The 19,550-nt window shown below is 47.0% G+C and overlaps 1 protein-coding gene across 3 annotated transcripts in view; it reads left to right on the plus strand.

Moving 5' to 3' along the window:
- Positions 1–19,550, plus strand: part of SYNRG (synergin gamma) — a 242,020-nt gene that overhangs the window by 36,395 nt on the left and 186,075 nt on the right. For all 3 annotated transcript variants that reach the window (XM_066609210.1, XM_066609193.1, XM_066609202.1), the window contains exon 2: positions 1,879–1,919. In XM_066609210.1, coding sequence (XP_066465307.1) covers positions 1,879–1,919 — 41 coding nt within the window. The remainder of the gene's footprint in view (positions 1–1,878; positions 1,920–19,550) is intronic.

Here is a 19,550-nt window from a genome sequence, read left to right on the forward strand (position 1 = left end):
TTGAATGCTCCCTACTGTCATCCCCCGCCATCCTCTCTGCATGGCTCTGTCAGTGCTGTGTAAGTAATCACAGCTGGCGCTCGATCCAATCACAGCGCTTACTTACACAGCACTGACGGCAGAGGATTTGAAAGCCTAGCAGGGAGATGACGGTGGGGAGAATTCTAAAGCCGTTTGAATGTCCGTGAATGATCGAGCATCGGCTGTGATTGGCTGACGCTCGATCCAATCACAGCTCTTACTTACACAACGCTGATGGCAGGGGAATGACAGAGTCGAGCAAAGAGGACGGCGGGGGATGACAGCGGAAAGAATTCAAGCAGCCTGCCAGACAGACGCCGGCTGGGAGGTGAGTATGGAGGTTTTATTTATTTTTTTATTTTTTTAAGCCTTCCCTGACTCCAGTATAAGCCAAGGGGGGCTTTTTCAGCACAAAAAAATGAGCTGAAAAACTAGGCTTATACTCGAGTATATACAGTAATTTTGGTAGGTTTTTCCTCTTTTGCACAATAAAAACCCTTCTGTTTTTAAAATTTTAACTATATTTGTATTGTTGCATTGAAAGTCGCATACGTTTTTTTTAATCTTTCCATGGACTGAGCTCTGTGAGGACTTGTTTTTTTGCGTCATGAGCTGTAGTTTGTATTTGTACCATTTTGGGGGTACATATGGTTTTCCTGATCACTTTTACTGCACTGTTTTGGAGGTAAAATTATTAAAATAAGCACTTTGCCTTTTTTTTTTTTTTTTTTTCTTCCGTTTTTTTTTGTGTTGCGCAGGGTTATTAGTATGCTCAAATTATAGTACTGGTAATTGTGGACACGGTGATACTACGTATGTGGCGTTTTGCTTAAATGTTTAATGTGTTTCATGCAAATAGGGGAAAATGGGTAAGAGTTGTTTTGGGTTTTTTTTAAATATTTTTTTTCCCTCTGTTTCTTGTGTTTTTACACTATTTATGTAGGCAAAGGCAAACAGGACGCCTGTATGTCGTGTCCTGCTGCCATGGCAACCCATCGTCCCTCCATGATTATATCGGATGGGTGCAATGATGTCACCGAGGGAAAACGCTCCCTTTGTGAACCCTTGACACGCCACTATCTATATTGTTCAAGGCATATAAGGGGGTTAACAGCGGGGGTTTTTGCTCCGATGCACCCCTGCAGATACAGCACTGTCAGAGCTCCTAAGTTGCCTATTATAACCCACCTATTCACCCCTGCTGATACAGCTGGAGACTGAGCTAGCTGCCGCTGTGGTCGATTCACCCAAGGAGCTCCTGAATGACAAAGCAGGATGCCTGTATCTGGCGTCCTGTTGCCATGACAACCGGCTGAGTGCACAACAGAGGGAGCTCCCTCCCTCTGTGAAGGCTTTAGACGTCTTCACCAAGCTGGCTCAGCTCGGTGAAGGTGTGTATCCGCCAGCCAATCAAAAGCTGTGGGCATTCCCTCTACCACCACCCAGCCAACCCATGTCTCCACCCATAATTCTGGTGGAGACATAATGCACCAGCAGCAATGTTCGTGCTCGAAGAAGCTTACAAATCACACACACTTTGAATGTGAAAGGAAATCATCTGATCTTTATTAATGCTGCATCTCAATTTATAAGGTTAAGTAAAACAAGTGTATTTTCTATCGTGCATAATAAGCATAAATAAAAACATGTTCAGAATAGGATATGGATTTCTATTGGAGAGCCGGTGCTGATAATAACAAGGCCGCCAGACTGGTTTTCTTGTCTCAAGTTGCTCAACAATCAAGGTTGTCGAGTACTGCTCTCACAAATAAATACAGACAAGATAATAGGATAATAAAAAAAATAGACAAACAAGAACACAGTTTAATATCTTACTATGCTTCTTTATTTTTACAGCTTCGTGTTTCCATTGGCTACTGGAATTGGATCATCTCAAGGTTTGTAAACAATGTGTGATCCATAGTTACTATTGTGTGTCCTTTGTATTATGTTTGTATTATGTATTATATTTCCAAAAAATGTAATACATGTGCAAAGAATTACAGTAATCTAGATAGAATATTGTAGGCCATCCAAGACATTGTTTTAAGAGTACAACATGCTGCTCCTTATATTGAAATTGTGAACTTTTCCATATATTCACCAGTGTGTGACCATGCTTAGGATCGTTTTACATGGGACAACTGTCGGGCGCTTAAAGGGGTTTTGTCATTAAAAGAAAAATTATCTAAACTTACCTATTCCTTCCCTGTCTGTCTCCTTATCACATCTTCTCCTGGTTGAGCTTCTCCAGTGCCCCAGGTCAGCTTACTGCAGGCTGGGCCCAGCTTGTTATGAGGGCTGTTTTATCACAAACTCCTTCCTGCTGGGTCAGTGAAGGTCACATCCCTGTGCTGTAGCTTCACTGCCTAGGAAGGAATTGTAATCTATTTCAAAGACAGCTCACATGAGGAATCTCTGAAGAAGATAGGCAGTCCTCCTGCTGGCCTGTGAGCTGTGATGTAATGTACATTGGCAGACTGCCAACCTGATGTACGTAACCTCACAGGAAGCAGAAGAATCAGGCAGCTGGAGCTGAAGTGAGCCCCCTGACTGCAGGAGACAGGAGAAGATAAGGGAGGTGAAGATCTGGTAAGTAGACTGATGGGGGAGGAATAGATAAGTATTTTTCTATTTTAGTGACGGAACCCCTTTAAGCGCCTCATAGCCATCCTAGCGACAATCCTTCCTGTATGTTTGTACAGGAGTGAAATGGAGGCAGAGCGTGCCAGAGATCGCTTTTGCCCGATCCTCTCCATTCACAGTAAAAAGGTAGTCTTTTAGACTCAACAATTATTGCTCAAAAGATGTCTTTTGAGCGATAATCGTTGTGTCATTTAAGCGCAAGGTGATTGCTCAAACGTTGAGCGATCATCTTGCGCTCCCAGCGGAGGATGCAGAGGACAAGCGGGGGGCTGCTTTTTCTCTGCATCCAGCTGTTCCCCACTGTGAGCGCCCGGCTGTCATACAGTCGAGCACTCTGAGCGGAGGATACAAAAGACAAGCGGGGTTGCCCCACTTGTCTTCTGAATCCAGCTGTTTTCTGCACGGAGTGCCCAGCTGTTACACAGCCGAGCGCTCTTTGCAGGGTATGGAGAACGCAGCTGGACAGCTGCGTTCTTCATACCTAGCCTGTCATCAGGGAGCAGGATACAGCTGAAACAATAGTATCAGCTGTATCCCGCTGTGAATCCCTAATGAGACTCATCGTTGTCTTTCAGCACACTGAAAACTACACAATGCCAGTGTAGTTAGACTCAGCGATTATCGCTCAAAAGATGGCTTTGATCGTTTTTTGAGCGATAATCGTTGTGTCTAAATGGGCCTTTAGATGAACGATTGCATATTTACGCAGGCCAGTCATTGTTTTTTTTATTCTTGCAGAAACTAGGCAATGAACGATGAGCAAACGAATTATCGATCATCGTTTAGTCACTGGCAGCATTAAGGCCACTCTCACACGTCTGTTTTTTTTCGCGGGGTTCAAAACACTGTGGTAATGGCAGTATAACACTCCCATTATATTAATAATCTTTATTTCTATAGCGCCTGCTTATTTCGCAGCGCTTGATTTCAATGGGGCCTTGCAGACATGCTCTGTGATTTTCGAACACTGTCTGCTCTATTTTGCCGCATTTAGCGCACCTCATCACCCATCACAATCATGGTGGGCACTGAAAGTCGGAGGCTGTAACCTGCGTCTGAAAACGGTGGTAAAATCGAAATTGCAGCGTTTGCCGACGGCATGTGTGAGAGTGGCCTTAGACTCAATAATTTTCATTCATATTCCCACTGGATCGTAGGAATCTGAAAGCTTATCATTCCATATGAAAGGCCCCTAACCTCTTAAGGCCATGGCCTATTTTGGGCTTAAGGATGCAAAGATTTTTGGCAGATTTTCATCTCCATTTTTCAAAAGCCGTAACTTTTTTTTTTTTTTTTTTCTGTTGATGCGGCTGTACAAGGGCTTGTTTTTTGCATAGCGAACCATACTTTTTATTGGTGCCATTTTTGGGTACATAGACTATATAAGTGGTGGCGAACCTATGGCACACATGCCAGAGGCAGCACGCAGAGCCCACCCTGCTGGTACGCGCCGGACACTCACCACGTTAGTAGTGAATACCGTCAGGGACTGCTGCTCCCCTGCTGGTATTTACTCCCTGCGCAGCTAGCAGTGCTGATCCCGGCACACACTGTGACGTCGTTGTGCAGCCGGGACCCCCCTCCCCCTTCCCTGACGTCTCCTCTAGGGTTCCGCGAGAGCAGGGTGAGGAGGCATCCGGCAACACACTGACGGCACAGTGTGCACCTGCGATCAGCGCTGCTTCTACGAGGAGGAGGGGGGAAGTATATGGATCTCGGGGGGCACTGTCACTGCTGGGGGCCGCTGTGGAATGTCACTATTATACTGGGGGCTCTGGGGGATGTCACTATTACTGCGGGAGCCGCTCTGGGGGATGTCACTATTACTGCAGGGACCGCTCTGGGGGATGTCACGATTACCGCTGGGGTATGTTTACATGTGGCGGAAATGGGCAGGGCTGTTTCAAAATAGACAGCTTGCAGATTTTGACCGCTTTTTGGATGCAGGAATGCTGCAGAATTTTCTACTGAAATTTCCGCTGAGGACATTCTGCAGCATTTCCGCATCCAAAAAGCAGTCAAAATCTGCACGCTGTCTATTTTGAAGTGGCCCTTTACTTTTTGAACGACCTGGGTAAAATCATACGTCGTGATAATCCCCGCCCCCTGACGTGTTGAAACTTTGCGATAAATAAATGGGTTTTGGGTTGCAGTTTAGTCACTCGGTCTCTAAAAGGTTTGCCATCACTGGACTATATTGTAATACTTTTATTAATTTTTTTTTATGATGGCAGGGAGAGAAGACACATCAATTGTGATATGGATTTTATTTTTTTTTTTTTTTCGAGTGTTAATCATGCAGCATAAATGACACAATACATTTTTTTTTTTAGGTTTTTCCACTTTTCTGCAATAAAAACCCTTTTTTTAGAGGTCTGTTTTTTTTTTTTTTGTTTTTTTTTTCTAAATCGGTACATTCAAAGTCCTGTAACTTTTTTTATCTTTCAATAGACGGAGCTCTGTTGGGGCTTATTTTTTGCGAGACGAACTGTAGTTTTTAGTGGTACTATTTTGGGATACATACGGCTTTTTTGATCACTTTTATTGCGTTTTATGTGTGGGTAACTTGCATCATAGCGCCGATGATCGCTATGATAAGGCATTGCAGGACACCTCTCCTGCAGTGCCTTTTCACTTATTACAGTGATCATAGGCAGTGGTAATACAGAACGCCTGTAGGTGGCGTCCTGTTACCATGGCAACCAGGTGAGAGCCCAATGACATCACAGAGGGAGCGCGCTCCCTCTGTGAACCCTTTCCATGCCGTAATCTACATAGATCGTGGCAGGGAAGGGGCTAACGGGGGAACGCTGCTCTGATGCACCCCCGCTGTTGCAGCGGGAGGTTGGCTATCGGTGACAGCCGGCTCCCGCTGCTGGATAGCCCGAGATCTCTTCTGATCTCTCCTCTTGCAACCATTTGTAGTCAGATCCTGGAGTCGTGTGTCTCCCTTCCATCTCCCTTTCAGTTCTCTGTAGATAAACTAGAAGAGATAATGGCGTATTAATTCTAGCTTGGAATGCACACATGGATTTTTGTAGTCTGTAACCATGGTGACATGTTTAACAAAACAGTAAGGCCTCCCTCATACAGACGTTTTTTGCAGCGCTAATTGCAGTATAATGCTCCCATTGATTTCAATAAATCTTCTCAGACAGCCGCTCAATCGCAGTGCTTCCCAGCGCTGCGATTTTCGAGCAGAGTCTGTTCTATTTTTGACGTTAAGCGTACATCACCCATGATGAGGTATGCTAAACTCTGCTGTTGGCCGCAACATCGCTAACTTCGGGGCTTCTTAGACAAGCGTTAAAACACAGCATTTCTAACGCTGCATTTTTCAAGCGCTGTCTGTTTTATTTTCATGCTTTTCTGCGTTTTTAAAACTCGATGCTTTGCCCATTGAAATGAATGAGATGTGTTTTCAGTGCTGCTGATAATGCGGTAGAATGTGGTTACTGCATTTTCAGCAGCGTTTTTTACTGTGTTTTTCAGTTCTGGCATTATCAGCTTGCATGGCTGCGTTCATAGCGGTGCTGAAAACGCTGTAAAAAATGCATGTCAACGCAGCTGAAAATGCAGTAAGTGGAACGTTAAATGCAGCGTTTTTACAATCGCTTGTATGAGCGTGGCCTTTACTAGCTCCCTGATCCAGCACTGTCGCCCCCTGACGCTCGGGGTGATAGGTTCCCTTTTAAGAAGCTAAGGGTGCCTTTCCACTAGCGTTTTTTTTTTTTTTAACGCTGCAATATCGCTGTTTTTTTTTTTCACTCAGTTGACAATGGGACTTTCTAATGTTAAAAACGCATCACACAAAAATCGCAAAGCACAAACTTGCGATTTTTGTGCGATGTGTTTTTAACATTAGAAAGTCCCATTTGACATTTGCGTTAAAAAAACGCAGCGATATTGCAGCGTTAAAAAAAACGCTAGTGGAAAGGCACCCTAATACTAGCCTGCATCTTCAGAAATCAGATGTCACAAGTACCTACTTATAAAATTGAAAAGATTCTGAGAAATGACAGGTTGCATGCTCTGTAGGATTGTAAATGGTGCAGATTATTGGTCTGCATCTTAAGATTCAAATCTGAGATGACAAATCTGTTGAAGTAACACAACGAATTTGAGCAATAATTAGAGATGAGCGAGCCTACTCGGTAAGGCAGTTACTCGAGTGAGCATCGCTCTTCTTGAGTAACTGCTTAGTGATCCGAGCAGGCTCGGGTGGGCTGCGTGGGGGAGCGGAGCGGGGGGGAAGAGAGCGAGAGATCTCTCTCACTCTTCCTCCCCCTCCGCTCCCCTTCCCGCTATGTTTTTTTGAACGTTTCAGCAGCTCCATCGTTTATGGGAATGGAAGTAGGAAAACTACATCTATGATTCCCCACTTTGAAGACCAGCCCACCATCTCCAGTCAATGTTGCGTCCTAACAGCCAGTACAAGAATCACTTATAACATATGCTGCTCTAGAACGTAAACACCATGAACAGCTAGCAATTCAGTGCTGGAGAAAGAAAATAGGAGTAGGTGACAGATACAAGTAACAGAAACACAAGACACACCGCTACGCTGAGTCTGTCTGACTGTACCCTATCCTCTATGTGTCTGTGTTTTATTACAGGAATAAAAGACTGAGTAATAGGAGAAAACCAATATGGCTTAATAAAGATGTAAAGGGGGAATAACCAGTAAAAAGAAAGTGTTTAAACTACTAAAACAAGAAGGCAGGGAAGAAGCACTAAAAACCTATAAGGAAAAAAATAAACGATGTAATAATCAGATAAAAGCAGCAAAGATGGAGACAGAGACTCGTTGCCAAAGAGTAACACTAACCCTAAACTGTTTTTATATTTATATATATATATATATATATATATATATATATAATTATTGAAACTGTTGGTCCTTTAACTGTTTGTTTAACTGAAACTGTTGGCCTTTTAATAAATAATGTAGGAGAAATAGTAGAGGGCGATGAGGAGAAAACAAATCTATTAAATAGCTTTTTCTCCAGTGTATTCGCAGAGGAAAATGAAATGTCAGATAAGATGCTGATATTGTAAACTCTCCAGTAAATGTCACCAATCTAAAGGCTGATTTACACGCAACGATTATCGCTCAAAATTCATTCAAGCAATGACTTTTGAGCGATGATCGTGCAGTGTGAATGCTCCCATCATTTGCTTTTTCTGCCGAACGATGGATTTCATGACTATGAAATCCATCATTCGTGATAGCAGGGACAGCAGGCTGAGTTCTACAGGGGAGCACTGATAACATTGTTTTCAGCTGCAGTCCCACAGCAGAACAAAAGGGCTGTATGCAGATAAGACACCTGCTGTTAAATTGCATACAGGGAAGGGAGCCTCATTTACATGCAAATGAAGCTAATAAGCTACTAATGGGTATTAGTGCCCATTAGTAGCTTATGCAAAATGATCACTCAAACTATCTTTTGAACGAATTTTACATCTTTGCATGTAAATGGGACTTAACCCAGGAAGAAGTGAAGAGCTGTCTTAAACAGATTAAAATAGACAAGTCTTCAGGTCCTGATGGCATACACCCCAGGTTCTAAGGGAATTAAAGGGGTTGTCCCGCACCGAAACGTTTTTTTTTTTTTTACCCCCCCCCCCCCCCCCCCCCCCCCGTTCGGCGCGAGACAACCCCGATGCAGGGGTTAAAAAAACAAACCGGGTAGTACTTACCCGAATCCCGGCGGTCCGGCGTCTTCATACTCACCTGCTGAAGATGGCCGCCGGGATCCTCTCTCTCTGTGGACCGCAGGGCTTCTGTGCGGTCCATTGCCGATTCCAGCCTCCTGATTGGCTGGAATCGGCACGTGACGGGGCGGAGCTACACGGAGCCGGCATTCTGCACGAGCGGCCCCATTGAAGACAGCAGAAGACCCGGACTGCGCAAGCGCGTCTAATTTGGCCATTAGACGGCGAAAATTAGACGGCAACCATGGAGACGAGGACGCCAGCAACAGAACAGGTAAGTATAAAACTTTTGATAACTTCTGTATGGCTCATAATTAATGCACAATGTACATTACAAAGTGCATTAATATGGCCATACAGAAGTGTATAGACCCACTTGCTGCCGCGGGACAACCCCTTTAAGTAATGTGCTACACAGACCCTTGTTTGCTATATTTAAGGACTGTATAGTGATGGGGTCTGTTTCACTGGATTGGTGCATAGCCAATGGGGTACCGATATTCAAAAAGCGGTAAAAAAGCAAACCTGGAACCTACAGGCCAGTAAGTCTTACTTCTGTTGTGGGTAAAATGTTTGAAGGCTTTCTAAGACATGCTATCCTGGAGTACCTCAAGGAAAATGGCTGTATAACTCTGTATCAGCATGGGTTAATGAGCAATCACTCCTGTCAAACCAATCTGATCAGCTTCCACGCGGAGGTATGTTCTAGACCGGGGAGAGTAATTGAATCTTGTGTATCTGGACTTTTCCAAAGCGTTTGATACTGTGTTGAATAAAATGAGAATATTTGATCTGAGTGAGAATGTGTGTAAGTGGGTAAGTAACTGTCTATATGATAGAAAGCAGATGGTGGTTATAGCTTGATACTCGTTCGAGTATTAGGGTGTTCGAGATGCTTGTTACTCGAGACGAGCACCACGCGGTACTCGACTCCATTACATTTCCTTCCCTGAGAAATTTGCGCGCTTTTCTGGCCAATAGAAACACAGGGAAGGCATTACAACTTCTTCCTGTGACATTCCAGCCCTATCCCACCCCCCTGCAGTGACTGGCTGGGGAGATCAGATGACACCCGAGTATTTAAATCTGCCCCGCCCGCGGCTCGCCACAAATGCACGAAGAGAGAGTTCAGGGAAAGTGCTGTCTTGCTGTAGCTGCTATAGGGAGTGTGTTAGGTGTTATATTCGTCTTCAAGAACCCCAATGGTCCTTCTTAGAGCCACATCTGACTGTGTGCAGTACTGTTGAGGCTGCTTTTAGCAGTGTTCCACAATTTTTTTTTTTTTGTATATCGGGCGTGCAGACCATAGCGTCCTCACTCTTCAATCATTTTGCAGAGTATAGGGGCAGTACTGGTGAGGCAGGGAAAGAGGTATCCTGGCTATATCAGAGGCAGTGGGCTTTTTCCCAAAAAGTGGAAAAAAATACTATATTTGGCCCGCCTGTGACTGTCTTCAGTTTACTGCGTCTCTGCTGGGGGGACTAGTCGGTGATTAATACCCAGCCTTGCGCATAATTGTTTCCTCGCTCTGCTGTGCGTTCCGTAAGCGAAGTCAGCCTCCAACCACATGCCAATAAGCGGCACATTTAATTACAGCGTTCTGTTTCTGCTCTACTCGTAATACACCATGCTGAGGGGTAGGGGTAGACCTAGAGGACAGGGGCGAGGACGCGGAGGCCCAAGTCAGGGTGTGGGCACAGGCCGAGGTCCTGGTCCAGGTGTATCGCAGCCGACTGCTGCGAGATTAGGAGAGAGGCAAGTTTCTGGGGTCCCCAGATTCATCTCACAATTAATGGGTCCATGCGGTAGACCTTTATTAGAAACTGAGCGGTGTGAGCAGGTCCTGTCGTGGATGGCAGAAAGTGCATCCAGCAATCTATCGACCACCCAGTCTTCTACACCGTCCACAGCTGCAACTCTGAATCCTCTGGCTGCTGCTCCTCCTTCCTCCCAGCCTCCTCACTCCATGAAAATGACATATTCTGAGGAGCAGGCAGACTCCCAGGAACTGTTCTCGGCCCCCTGCCTAGATTGGGCAGCAATGGTTCCTCGCCCACCGGAGGAGTTTGTTGTGACCGATGCCCAACCTTTGGAAAGTTCCCGGGGTCCGGGGGATGAGGCTGGGGACTTCCGGCAACTGTCTCAAGAGCTTTCAGTGGGTGAGTGGGACGATGACTGAGACACAGTTGTCTATCAGTGAGGTAGTAGTAATTTCAGTAAGTCCGAGGGAGGAGCGCACAGAGTATTCGGAGGAAGAGCAGCTGGACGATGAGGTGACTGACCCCACCTGGTTTGCTAAGCCTACTGAGGACAGGTCTTCAGAGGGGGAGGCAAGTGCAGCAGCAGGGCAGGTTGGAAGAGGCAGTGCGGTGGCCAGGGGTAGAGGCAGGGCCAGACCGAATAATCCACCAACTGTTTCCCAAAGCGCCCCCTCGCGCCATGCCACCCTGCAGAGGCCGAGGTGCTCAAAGGTGTCGCAGTTTTTCACTGAGAGTGCAGACGACCGACGAACTGTGGTGTGCAAGGTTTGTCGCGTCAAAATCAGCCGGGGAGCCACCACCACCAGCATGCGCAGGAATATGATGGCCAAGCACCCCACAAGGTGGGACGAAGGCTGTTCACCGCCTCCGGTTTGCACCACTGCCTCTCCCCCTGTGCCCCAACCTGCCACTGAGATCCAACCCCCCTCTCAGGACACAGGCACGACCGTCTCCCGGCCTGCACCCACACGCTCACCTCCGCTGTCCTCGGCCCCATCCAGCAATGTCTCTCAGCGCAGCGTCCAGCCGTCGCTAGCGCAACTGTTTGAGCGTAAGCGCAAGTACGCCGCCACGCACCCGCAAGCTCAAGCGTTAAACGTGCACGTAGCCAAATTGATCAGCCTGGAGATGCTGCCGTATAGGCTTGTGGAAACGGAGGCTTTCAAAAACATGATGGCGGCGGCAGCCCCGCGCTACTTGGTTCCCAGTCGCCACTACTTTTCCCGATGTGCCGTCCCAGCCCTGCACGACCACGTCTCCCGCAACATTGTACGCGCCCTCACCAACGCGGTTACTGGCAAGGTCCACTTAACAACGGACACGTGGACAAGCACAGGCGGGCAGGGCCACTATATCTCCCTGACGGCACATTGGGTGAATTTAGTGGAGGCTGGGACCGAGTCAGAGCCTGGGACCGCTCACGTCCTACCCACCCCCAGAATTGCGGCCCCCAGCTCGGTGCTGGTATCTGCGGCGGTGTATGCTTCCTCCTCCTCCGAAACTACTGCTCCTCCGAAACTACTGCTCCTCCGAAACTACTGCTCCTCCGAAACTACTGCTCCTCCGAAACTACTGCTCCTCCGAAACTACTGCTCCTCCGAAACTCCTGCTCCTCCGAAACTCCTGCTCCTCCGAAACTCCTGCTCCTCCGAAACTCCTGCTCCTCCGAAACTCCTGCTCCTCCGAAACTCCTGCTCCTCCTCCTCCTCAGCTCCTCCTCCTCGGAGAGAAGAGGCACACGGCCCACGAACTGCTGCAGGGTCTGACAGAGCAGACCGATCGCTGGCTTTCGCCGCTGAGCCTCCAACCGGGCATGGTCGTGTGTGACAACGGCCGTAACCTGGTGGCGGCTCTGCAGCTCGGCAGCCTCACGCACGTGCCATGCCTGACCCACGTCTTTAATTTGGTGGTTCAGCGGTTTCTGAAAAGCTACCCACGCTTGTCAGACCTGCTCGGAAAGGTGCACCGGGTCAGCGCACATTTCCGCAAGTCCAACACGGACGCTGCCACCCTGCGCACCCTGCAACATCGGTTTAATCTGCCAGTGCACCGACTGCTGTGCGACGTGCCCACACGGTGGAACTCTACGCTCCACATGTTGGCCAGGCTCTATGAGCAGCGTAGAGCTATAGTGGAATACCAACTCCAACATCGGCGGCGTAGTGGGAGTCAGCCTCCTCAATTCTTTACAGAAGAGTGGGCCTGGTTGGCAGACATCTGCCAGGTCCTTGGAAATTTTGAGGAGTCTACCCAGATGGTGAGTGGCGATGCTGCAATCATTAGCGTCACCATTCCTCTGCTATGGCTATTGAGAAGTCCCCTGCAAAGCATAAAGGCAGACGCTTTGCGCTCGGAAACGGAGGCGGGGGAAGACAGTATGTCGCTGGATAGTCAGAGCACCCTCATGTCTATATCTCAGCGCATTTTGGAGGAGGAGGAGGGGGAAGAGACAGCCGGGCCCACTGCTAAGGCTACCCATGCTGCTTGCCTGTCATCCTTTCAGCGTGTATGGCCGGAGGAGGAGGAGGAGGATCCTGAAAGTGATCTTCCTAGTGAAGACAGCCATGTGTTGCGTACAGGTACCCTGGCACACATGGCTGACTTCATGTTAGGATGCCTTTCTCGTGACCCTCGCGTTACACGCAATCTGGCCACTACGGATTACTGGGTGTACACACTGCTCGACCCACGGTATAAGGAGAACCTTTCCACTCTCATACCTGAAGAGGAAAGGGGTTCGAGAGTGATGCTATACCACAGGACCCTGGCGGACAAACTGATGGTAAAATTCCCATCCGACAGCGCTAGTGGCAGAAGGCGCAGTTCCGAGGGCCAGGTAGCAGGGGAGGCGCGGAGATCAGGCAGCATGTACAGCGCAGGCAGGGGAACACTCTTCAAGGCCTTTGCCAGCTTTATGGCTCCCCAGCAAGACTGTGTCACTGCTCTCCAGTCAAGGCTGAGTCGGCGGGAGCACTGTAAAAGGATGGTGAGGGAGTACGTAGCCGATCGCACGACCATCCTCGGTGGCGCCTCTGCTCCGTACAACTACTGGGTGTCGAAGCTGGACACGCGGCCTGAACTCGCGCTGTATGCCCTGGAGGTGCTTGCTTGCCCTGCGGCTAGCGTCTTGTCAGAGAGGGTGTTTAGTGCAGCTGGGGGAATCATCACGGATAAGCGTACCCGCCTGTCAACTGACAGTGCCGACAGGCTTACACTCATAAAGATGAACAAAGCCTGGATTTCCCCAGACTTCTCTTCTCCACCAGCGGACAGCAGCGGTACCTAAACAATACGTAGGCTGCACCCGCGGATGGAAGCATCGGTCTCTATCACCATAAAAAACGGGGAGCTTTTAGCTTCATCAATCTGTGTATTATATACATCCTCCTCCTCCTGAAACCTCACGTAATCACGCCGAACGGGCACTTTTTCTTAGGCCCTCAAGGCTCAGTCATATTACTTTTGTAAACAATGTTTATACGTTTCAATTCTCATTAAAGCGTTGAAACTTGCACCTGAACCAATTTTTATTTTAACTTGGCTGCCTCCAGGCCTAGTTACAAATTAAGCCACAGTAACCAAAGCGATTAATGGGTTTCACCTGCCCTCTTGGTTGGGCATGGGCAATTTTTCTGAGGTACATTAGTACTGTTGGTACACCAATTTTTTGGGGCCTTCGCCTACAGTGTAATCCTAGTAATTTTATGGGCTTCGCCTGCACTCATGGTACAGCAAGGTGTGTGGGGTTGGCCTACACTTTTGCTACATAAATGTAACTGGGGCCTGTCTTGACTGCTACTACTACTGAAATGGAACTAATACTGTGCTCCCCCTATACTGCTGCTTTGGAATTGTTACTGGGGTCTGTCTTGACTGCTACTATTACTGAAATGGGCGGTTGGGCAGCATGTTAGCCAGGAAAAGTGGCAGCGGAGTGTCATGCAGGCAGTGATTGTGCTTTGTTGGAGGTAGTGTGGTGCTTAGCTAAGGTATGCTAATGAGGGTTTTTCAGAAGTAAAAATTGTTGGGGGGGGGGGGGGGCACTTGCCGCTATTGTGGCTTAATAGTGGGACCTGGGAACTTGAGATGCAGCCCAACATGTAGCGTCTGCCCTATCCGTTTCTGTGTCGTTCCCATCACTTTCTTGAATTTCCCAGATTTTCACAAATGAAAACCTTAGCGAGCATCGGCAATATACAAAGATGCTCGTGTCACCCATTGACTTCAATGGGGTTCGTTACTCGAAACGAACCTTCGAGCATCGCGGGTTGTTCGACTCGAGTAACGAGCACCCGAGCATTTTGGTGCTCGCTCATCTCTAATTGTGCGGTAAAATATCAATATTTACAGATGACGCAAAACTATGTAAAGACATTAACACAAGAGAAGGCGCAAGGAGATCGCAAGAGGATCTTGATAAGTTGGGGGCAGAAAAGTGGCAAATGAGGTTTAACACAGATAAATGTAAAGTTATGCACTTGGGCAGAGGAAATGCACGTCACCATTGTACACTGAATGGGAAACCCCTGGGTAACACTGACCTGGAAAAGGACTTGGGGATTTTAGTTAACTGTCAGCTTAGCTGAAGCAACCAGTGTCAGACAGCTGCTGCCAAGGCAAATCGATCATGGGGTGTATCAAAAGAGGTCAATGGGCACATGACGAGAACATTCTTCCTCTTAACAAGTCACTTGTCAGACCACACATGGAATATTGTGTACAGTTTTGGGCGCCGGTACTCAAGAAGGACATATCAGAGCTTGAGTGGGTACAAAGGCGGGCAACTAAAGTAATAAACGGAATGGATGGACTACAATACCCAAAGAGGTTATAAAAATTGGAACTATTTAGTTTAGAAAAAAGACGGCTGAGGGGCGACCTAATGACTATGTATAGATCAGGGGACAATACAGAGATCTCTCCTGTCATCTATTTATACCCAGGACTGTGACAGTCTTCTGTGTCTAGAGAAAAGAAGGTTTCTACACCAACATAGAAGGGAGTTCTTTACTGTAAGAGCAGTGAGACCATGGAGCTCTCTTCCTGAGCACATGGTGATAGCAAATTCGAGTTCAAGAGAGGACTGGATGTCTTTCTTGAGCGATACAATATTATATGTTATAATCATTAATCACTTCAGAAGGGTTGTTGATCCAGGGATTATTCGATTGCCAGATTGGAGTCGGGAAGGAATTTTCTTTTTTTGCCTTAAATGGGGAAAATTAGCTCATTGAGTTGTTTTTATGTTGTTTTTTTTTGCCTTCCTCTGCATCAACATTGGGGGTTAATAGGCTGAACTTCATGGACATATGTCTTTTTTTCAGCCTTACATACTATGTTACCTGTAAACAGTGTGCCACACAGACCACTGACAAATACAGCACACAGCAGACTTTGACAGGACCTCGCACATAGTTCAGCCAGCTACAGCGACATATGCAGCATTTAGTGAAAGTGATTCTGTCATGTCAGCTGTAAGAATAAAGGCCCATTTAGACACAACGATTATTGCTTAAAATATGTCTTTTGAGTGATAATCGTTGTATCCATTTACAGCGCAAGGTGATCACTCAAACATTCTTTTGAGTTGAGTCATGCACATGAATATATATATAATTTTTTCCCCTCCCCTCACAGCGATGCTACAAGGTAAAAAAAAAATCACTGCATGTCCTGTTTTTGTCACGTCCTTTGGAAAGCGTTAACTATTATCGTCAATGGGACAGTCAAACACATAGCATGCCGTGTATTGTGACGTTTCCTATTGAAATAAATGGGAAACACTTGCCGATTCTCAGACGCACGTGAAAGGTGCCAGAGGAATTTCAGAGAGTTGATGCAAGGTGCTTTTTTCATTAAAAAAACTGCCTTGCATCTGCCGGTAAGTAGAATGTTGACAATTGTGATATCTGGTCAGGTTTCTTGGCCCGATACCACGCTCACCCGTGTAAGTCCTACTCTCCTTTCTGATGCTTTGCTCATCCAATGCCATTGAACTATATGATTGCTGCAGCCAAATGATTGGCCACAGCAGATCAAAGTGGCTAGCGGCTGGCTGCAGTGGTCACATGGTTAGATGGAATGTGATCAGCGGGAGTACAGAGATTGGTGGAAGAAAGTGTCAGAACTGGAGTGGCAGGTGCTCCATAGGGTGAGTAAGACTTCAGTTGGTGTGTTTTTTGTTTTTTTTTCTCTTTTTCTATACATAGAACATATTATGGTAGGCCTCATTCCCGCATGGAATCCAGCCCTGCCCGCGGCCACTAACCCCTGCTTACCCGTATTTTTCTGGCAGCGGAGTCCGTGCTGATCTGTCCACTTCCGGGTTTACTGTACTGTGCATGGTCCTCAGGGTTCGCGGTCGGATATGCGCAGTACAGTTTTTCTTTTCCCCTTCAACATCCTGCTTTCCTGCGGGAACCATGCCACATTCGCAGTTTGAGCAGAAGTCTTCCATTGACTTCATTGGAAGCTGTCCGTGTGGGAACCGCACGAAAATTGAGTATGCTGCGATTTGTTTTCTGGACTGAAAGGTCCGCAAAACAAATTTGCATGCTTTAATTAATTTGCGGATGCACATGCTTCCCTATGGGTGGTTTGATTTGCAGGTGCAAACCTTCCTGTGGACATTGGGCCTTACTTTGTGAGTTTTTAGTGTGTTCACTTCAGGATCAGAGAATTTCTAGGCTAGGGCTACATTGTAATTTGTACCTGCAACGTGCCTAAAAATCACCGTATAGCCCTCTGACTCTGCACTCACATTCAAGTGAATAGGATTGCAGATGGTTTTTTGTCACTGATGGCCAGTGCATGCTCTGACTCGCACTGCAGAGCAATTTTTTGCGCAACTTTTGTCTTGACTAAAACTCGCCATCGAGCTTTGGGCTGCCTTCACATGGGCAAGAAAATTGAGCGAGATTTGTGCGTTGTGAGGCGCACAAATATGAACCCTATTCTTTTGAATGGGGTCATACACATGAGCAATGTTTTCCTGCATGGCACCGTGATGCGATGCAGGGAACAAATCACAACATATCCTATTTTTGTGTGTGCTCTAGCATTGCATCTCTAGTTGTTTTTGATAGGGCGGGCAGCATGCATCGCACCACGTGCTAGGTGCATGCGATGCAAGGTCTTTCATTGAAAACAGGAGGATTGCTACATCCCGGAAGTGATGCAAAACGCTTTTTACATAAAAATGCCTTGCATCCGCAAGGAATTCACATGGTGGGGGGCACAATATGGGGCCATGATTTGTGGCCCCATATCGTGCTCGCCTGTGTGAAGTTAGCTTTATTGTACTATTGCTGTAAGGGCAGTTACTGTGTGATATATGCCAACTATGATAAAATCTACCCTTCTGTATTTACCGTTTACCAGCAATTTTACTTTGGTTTCTTTTCTCTTCTACAACGAATGTCCTTGCCCTTCTTCTACTTGTTGATCTTCCAGAATTTCCAACAAGGGGATATTCTATTCTTGAATCAGAGGCAAAAGGAATCCTTTTGCTAAAAAGCGTGCAGAATTAATTACTAACTTATTAATGCGTTTTCATGTCAACCCTTCAGTTAGACACGTTAAAATTAATATTTATTTAGAAAAAAGTTAAAATAGACTGGGTTTTAACACCGACAAAACAACAAAAAGGCGCAGTTTCTTTTTATTACTGGGTCATGACGGTGGTGACAGACCTCAGGAAACAAAAGCTATAAGCAAGCTAGCCTCATTCAATTGAGTCCAAATAGTGGGACCTTAATGCAACAAATTCTCACAGTTAGATAGCACCTGCCACAAAACAGGTCTCAATAGGGTTTGATTGGCAGGCGACGAAGATATCTGCCGAATTTGTGTATGACCTAGACGTATAGATATTAACGTCTAGATTTCACTAGTGCGTTCCCAAAAGGAGGCTAGCTAATGTGTTACTATCTAATTCATGCAAGTTCAACTATTGAGCAAAGCTTCATCGCTTGATATTATCAGAATACTGTGGGTAAATAGAAGCACAGTCATAAAGAAGGTTCTGCATAAGATTTATAGTTCGAGGGATGGTTCGACGTGTTTATACGTCAAATATCAACATTTCAACAGGAACCTTATGAGATATATTTATGATGCACAAAATGTTGTCATAATAAACTTACACCAAAATAAGGCTCACTTGCAATACACTTACAGATAAAGTATCTAGATAAAGTCAGTCATGTAGCTATGATAGGTTAGAGTTTTAGAAGAACTGCTATGTCGATTGCGTGTTTTTTGTTGGTTTGTCTGTTTTAGGCTGGCTGCACCCCCCAGAGACCCCAATACTTACCTGCGGATCCGGCGTCCTACATCCCGCACGACGCTTCGGCATGACACGCCCACAGCGTCACATGACGCGGCGACGGTAGGCGGGGAAGCGGTTTCACGCTATCTTCCGCTGTGCTACAGCGGAAGATAGCGTGACGGACGGCTTCCATTGACTGCAATGGAAGCCGTCCGCGCGCACACCCGCGGCAAATAGAACATGCCGCGGGTGAGGTCGGGTGATTTCACGGTGCAGAATTCCGCGGTGGAATTCTGCACCGTGAGCATTGAGCTATTAGGTTCAATAGAACCTAATAGCTGCGGGCAACGCGGCGGAAATCCGTCCGTGGGAAGGAGCCCTTAAGCCCCAGTCTATTTGAACTTATTTCTAAACATTAATTTTAAGGTTTCTATAACTGTGAAGGGCTAATTGATAATTTGATATAGACAATTACTGCCTCAGTGAAAAATTTTCATGGCAGCTGTTTAAAAAAATATCATGCGACTCCCAATCAGTATTGTAGCACTGGGTATTAGTGTTTCTTGATGCCACTGGAAGCTAGGGGTTTGACAGGAGGAACGTCTCTCTCACACCCCCTAGCTCCCGATTGGCTCAAGGCTGGAAGGTACTTTATTTTCAGCACAGTGCAGAGAGGGCGATGGGGAAGCGGCTCTGGCGGCACTGCACCGCTTCCTCAGTGTCCGCCGCTGTCCTCCAGACTCCGTGTCCCCCTCCCTCCGTTCCTCAGTGACAGTCAGGGCCGCAGCTCCCCCGCTCCCTGTGTCTCGCCGGGCGCTACACAGTGAATGGGAAGGCGACGGGGAAGCGGTTCTGCCTTACCGGCTGCTCCCTGACTGTCTGCCGCTGGGCTGCAGTCTCCGCGTCCCCCTGGCTCCCTCCCTGAGTGAGAGTCATGGCCGCAGGTCCCCCACTCCTTGTGTCTCGCCGACCGCTGCAGAATGAAGGGAGGCCAATGGGGAAGCGGCTCAGCTGTCCCCGCCGTTCCCTCTCTGTCTAACTTCTAAGGACCACTTGTCTGTAGTATGTGAGTGAGTGCTTCTGATGCTTCGCCCCTGGTAAAGTCATCGCTCTGCCCCCTGGTGATGCCATCAAAG

The sequence above is a fragment of the Eleutherodactylus coqui genome, chromosome 1, assembly GCF_035609145.1.
Source record: "Eleutherodactylus coqui strain aEleCoq1 chromosome 1, aEleCoq1.hap1, whole genome shotgun sequence".
NCBI classification, from domain to species: domain Eukaryota; kingdom Metazoa; phylum Chordata; class Amphibia; order Anura; family Eleutherodactylidae; genus Eleutherodactylus; species Eleutherodactylus coqui.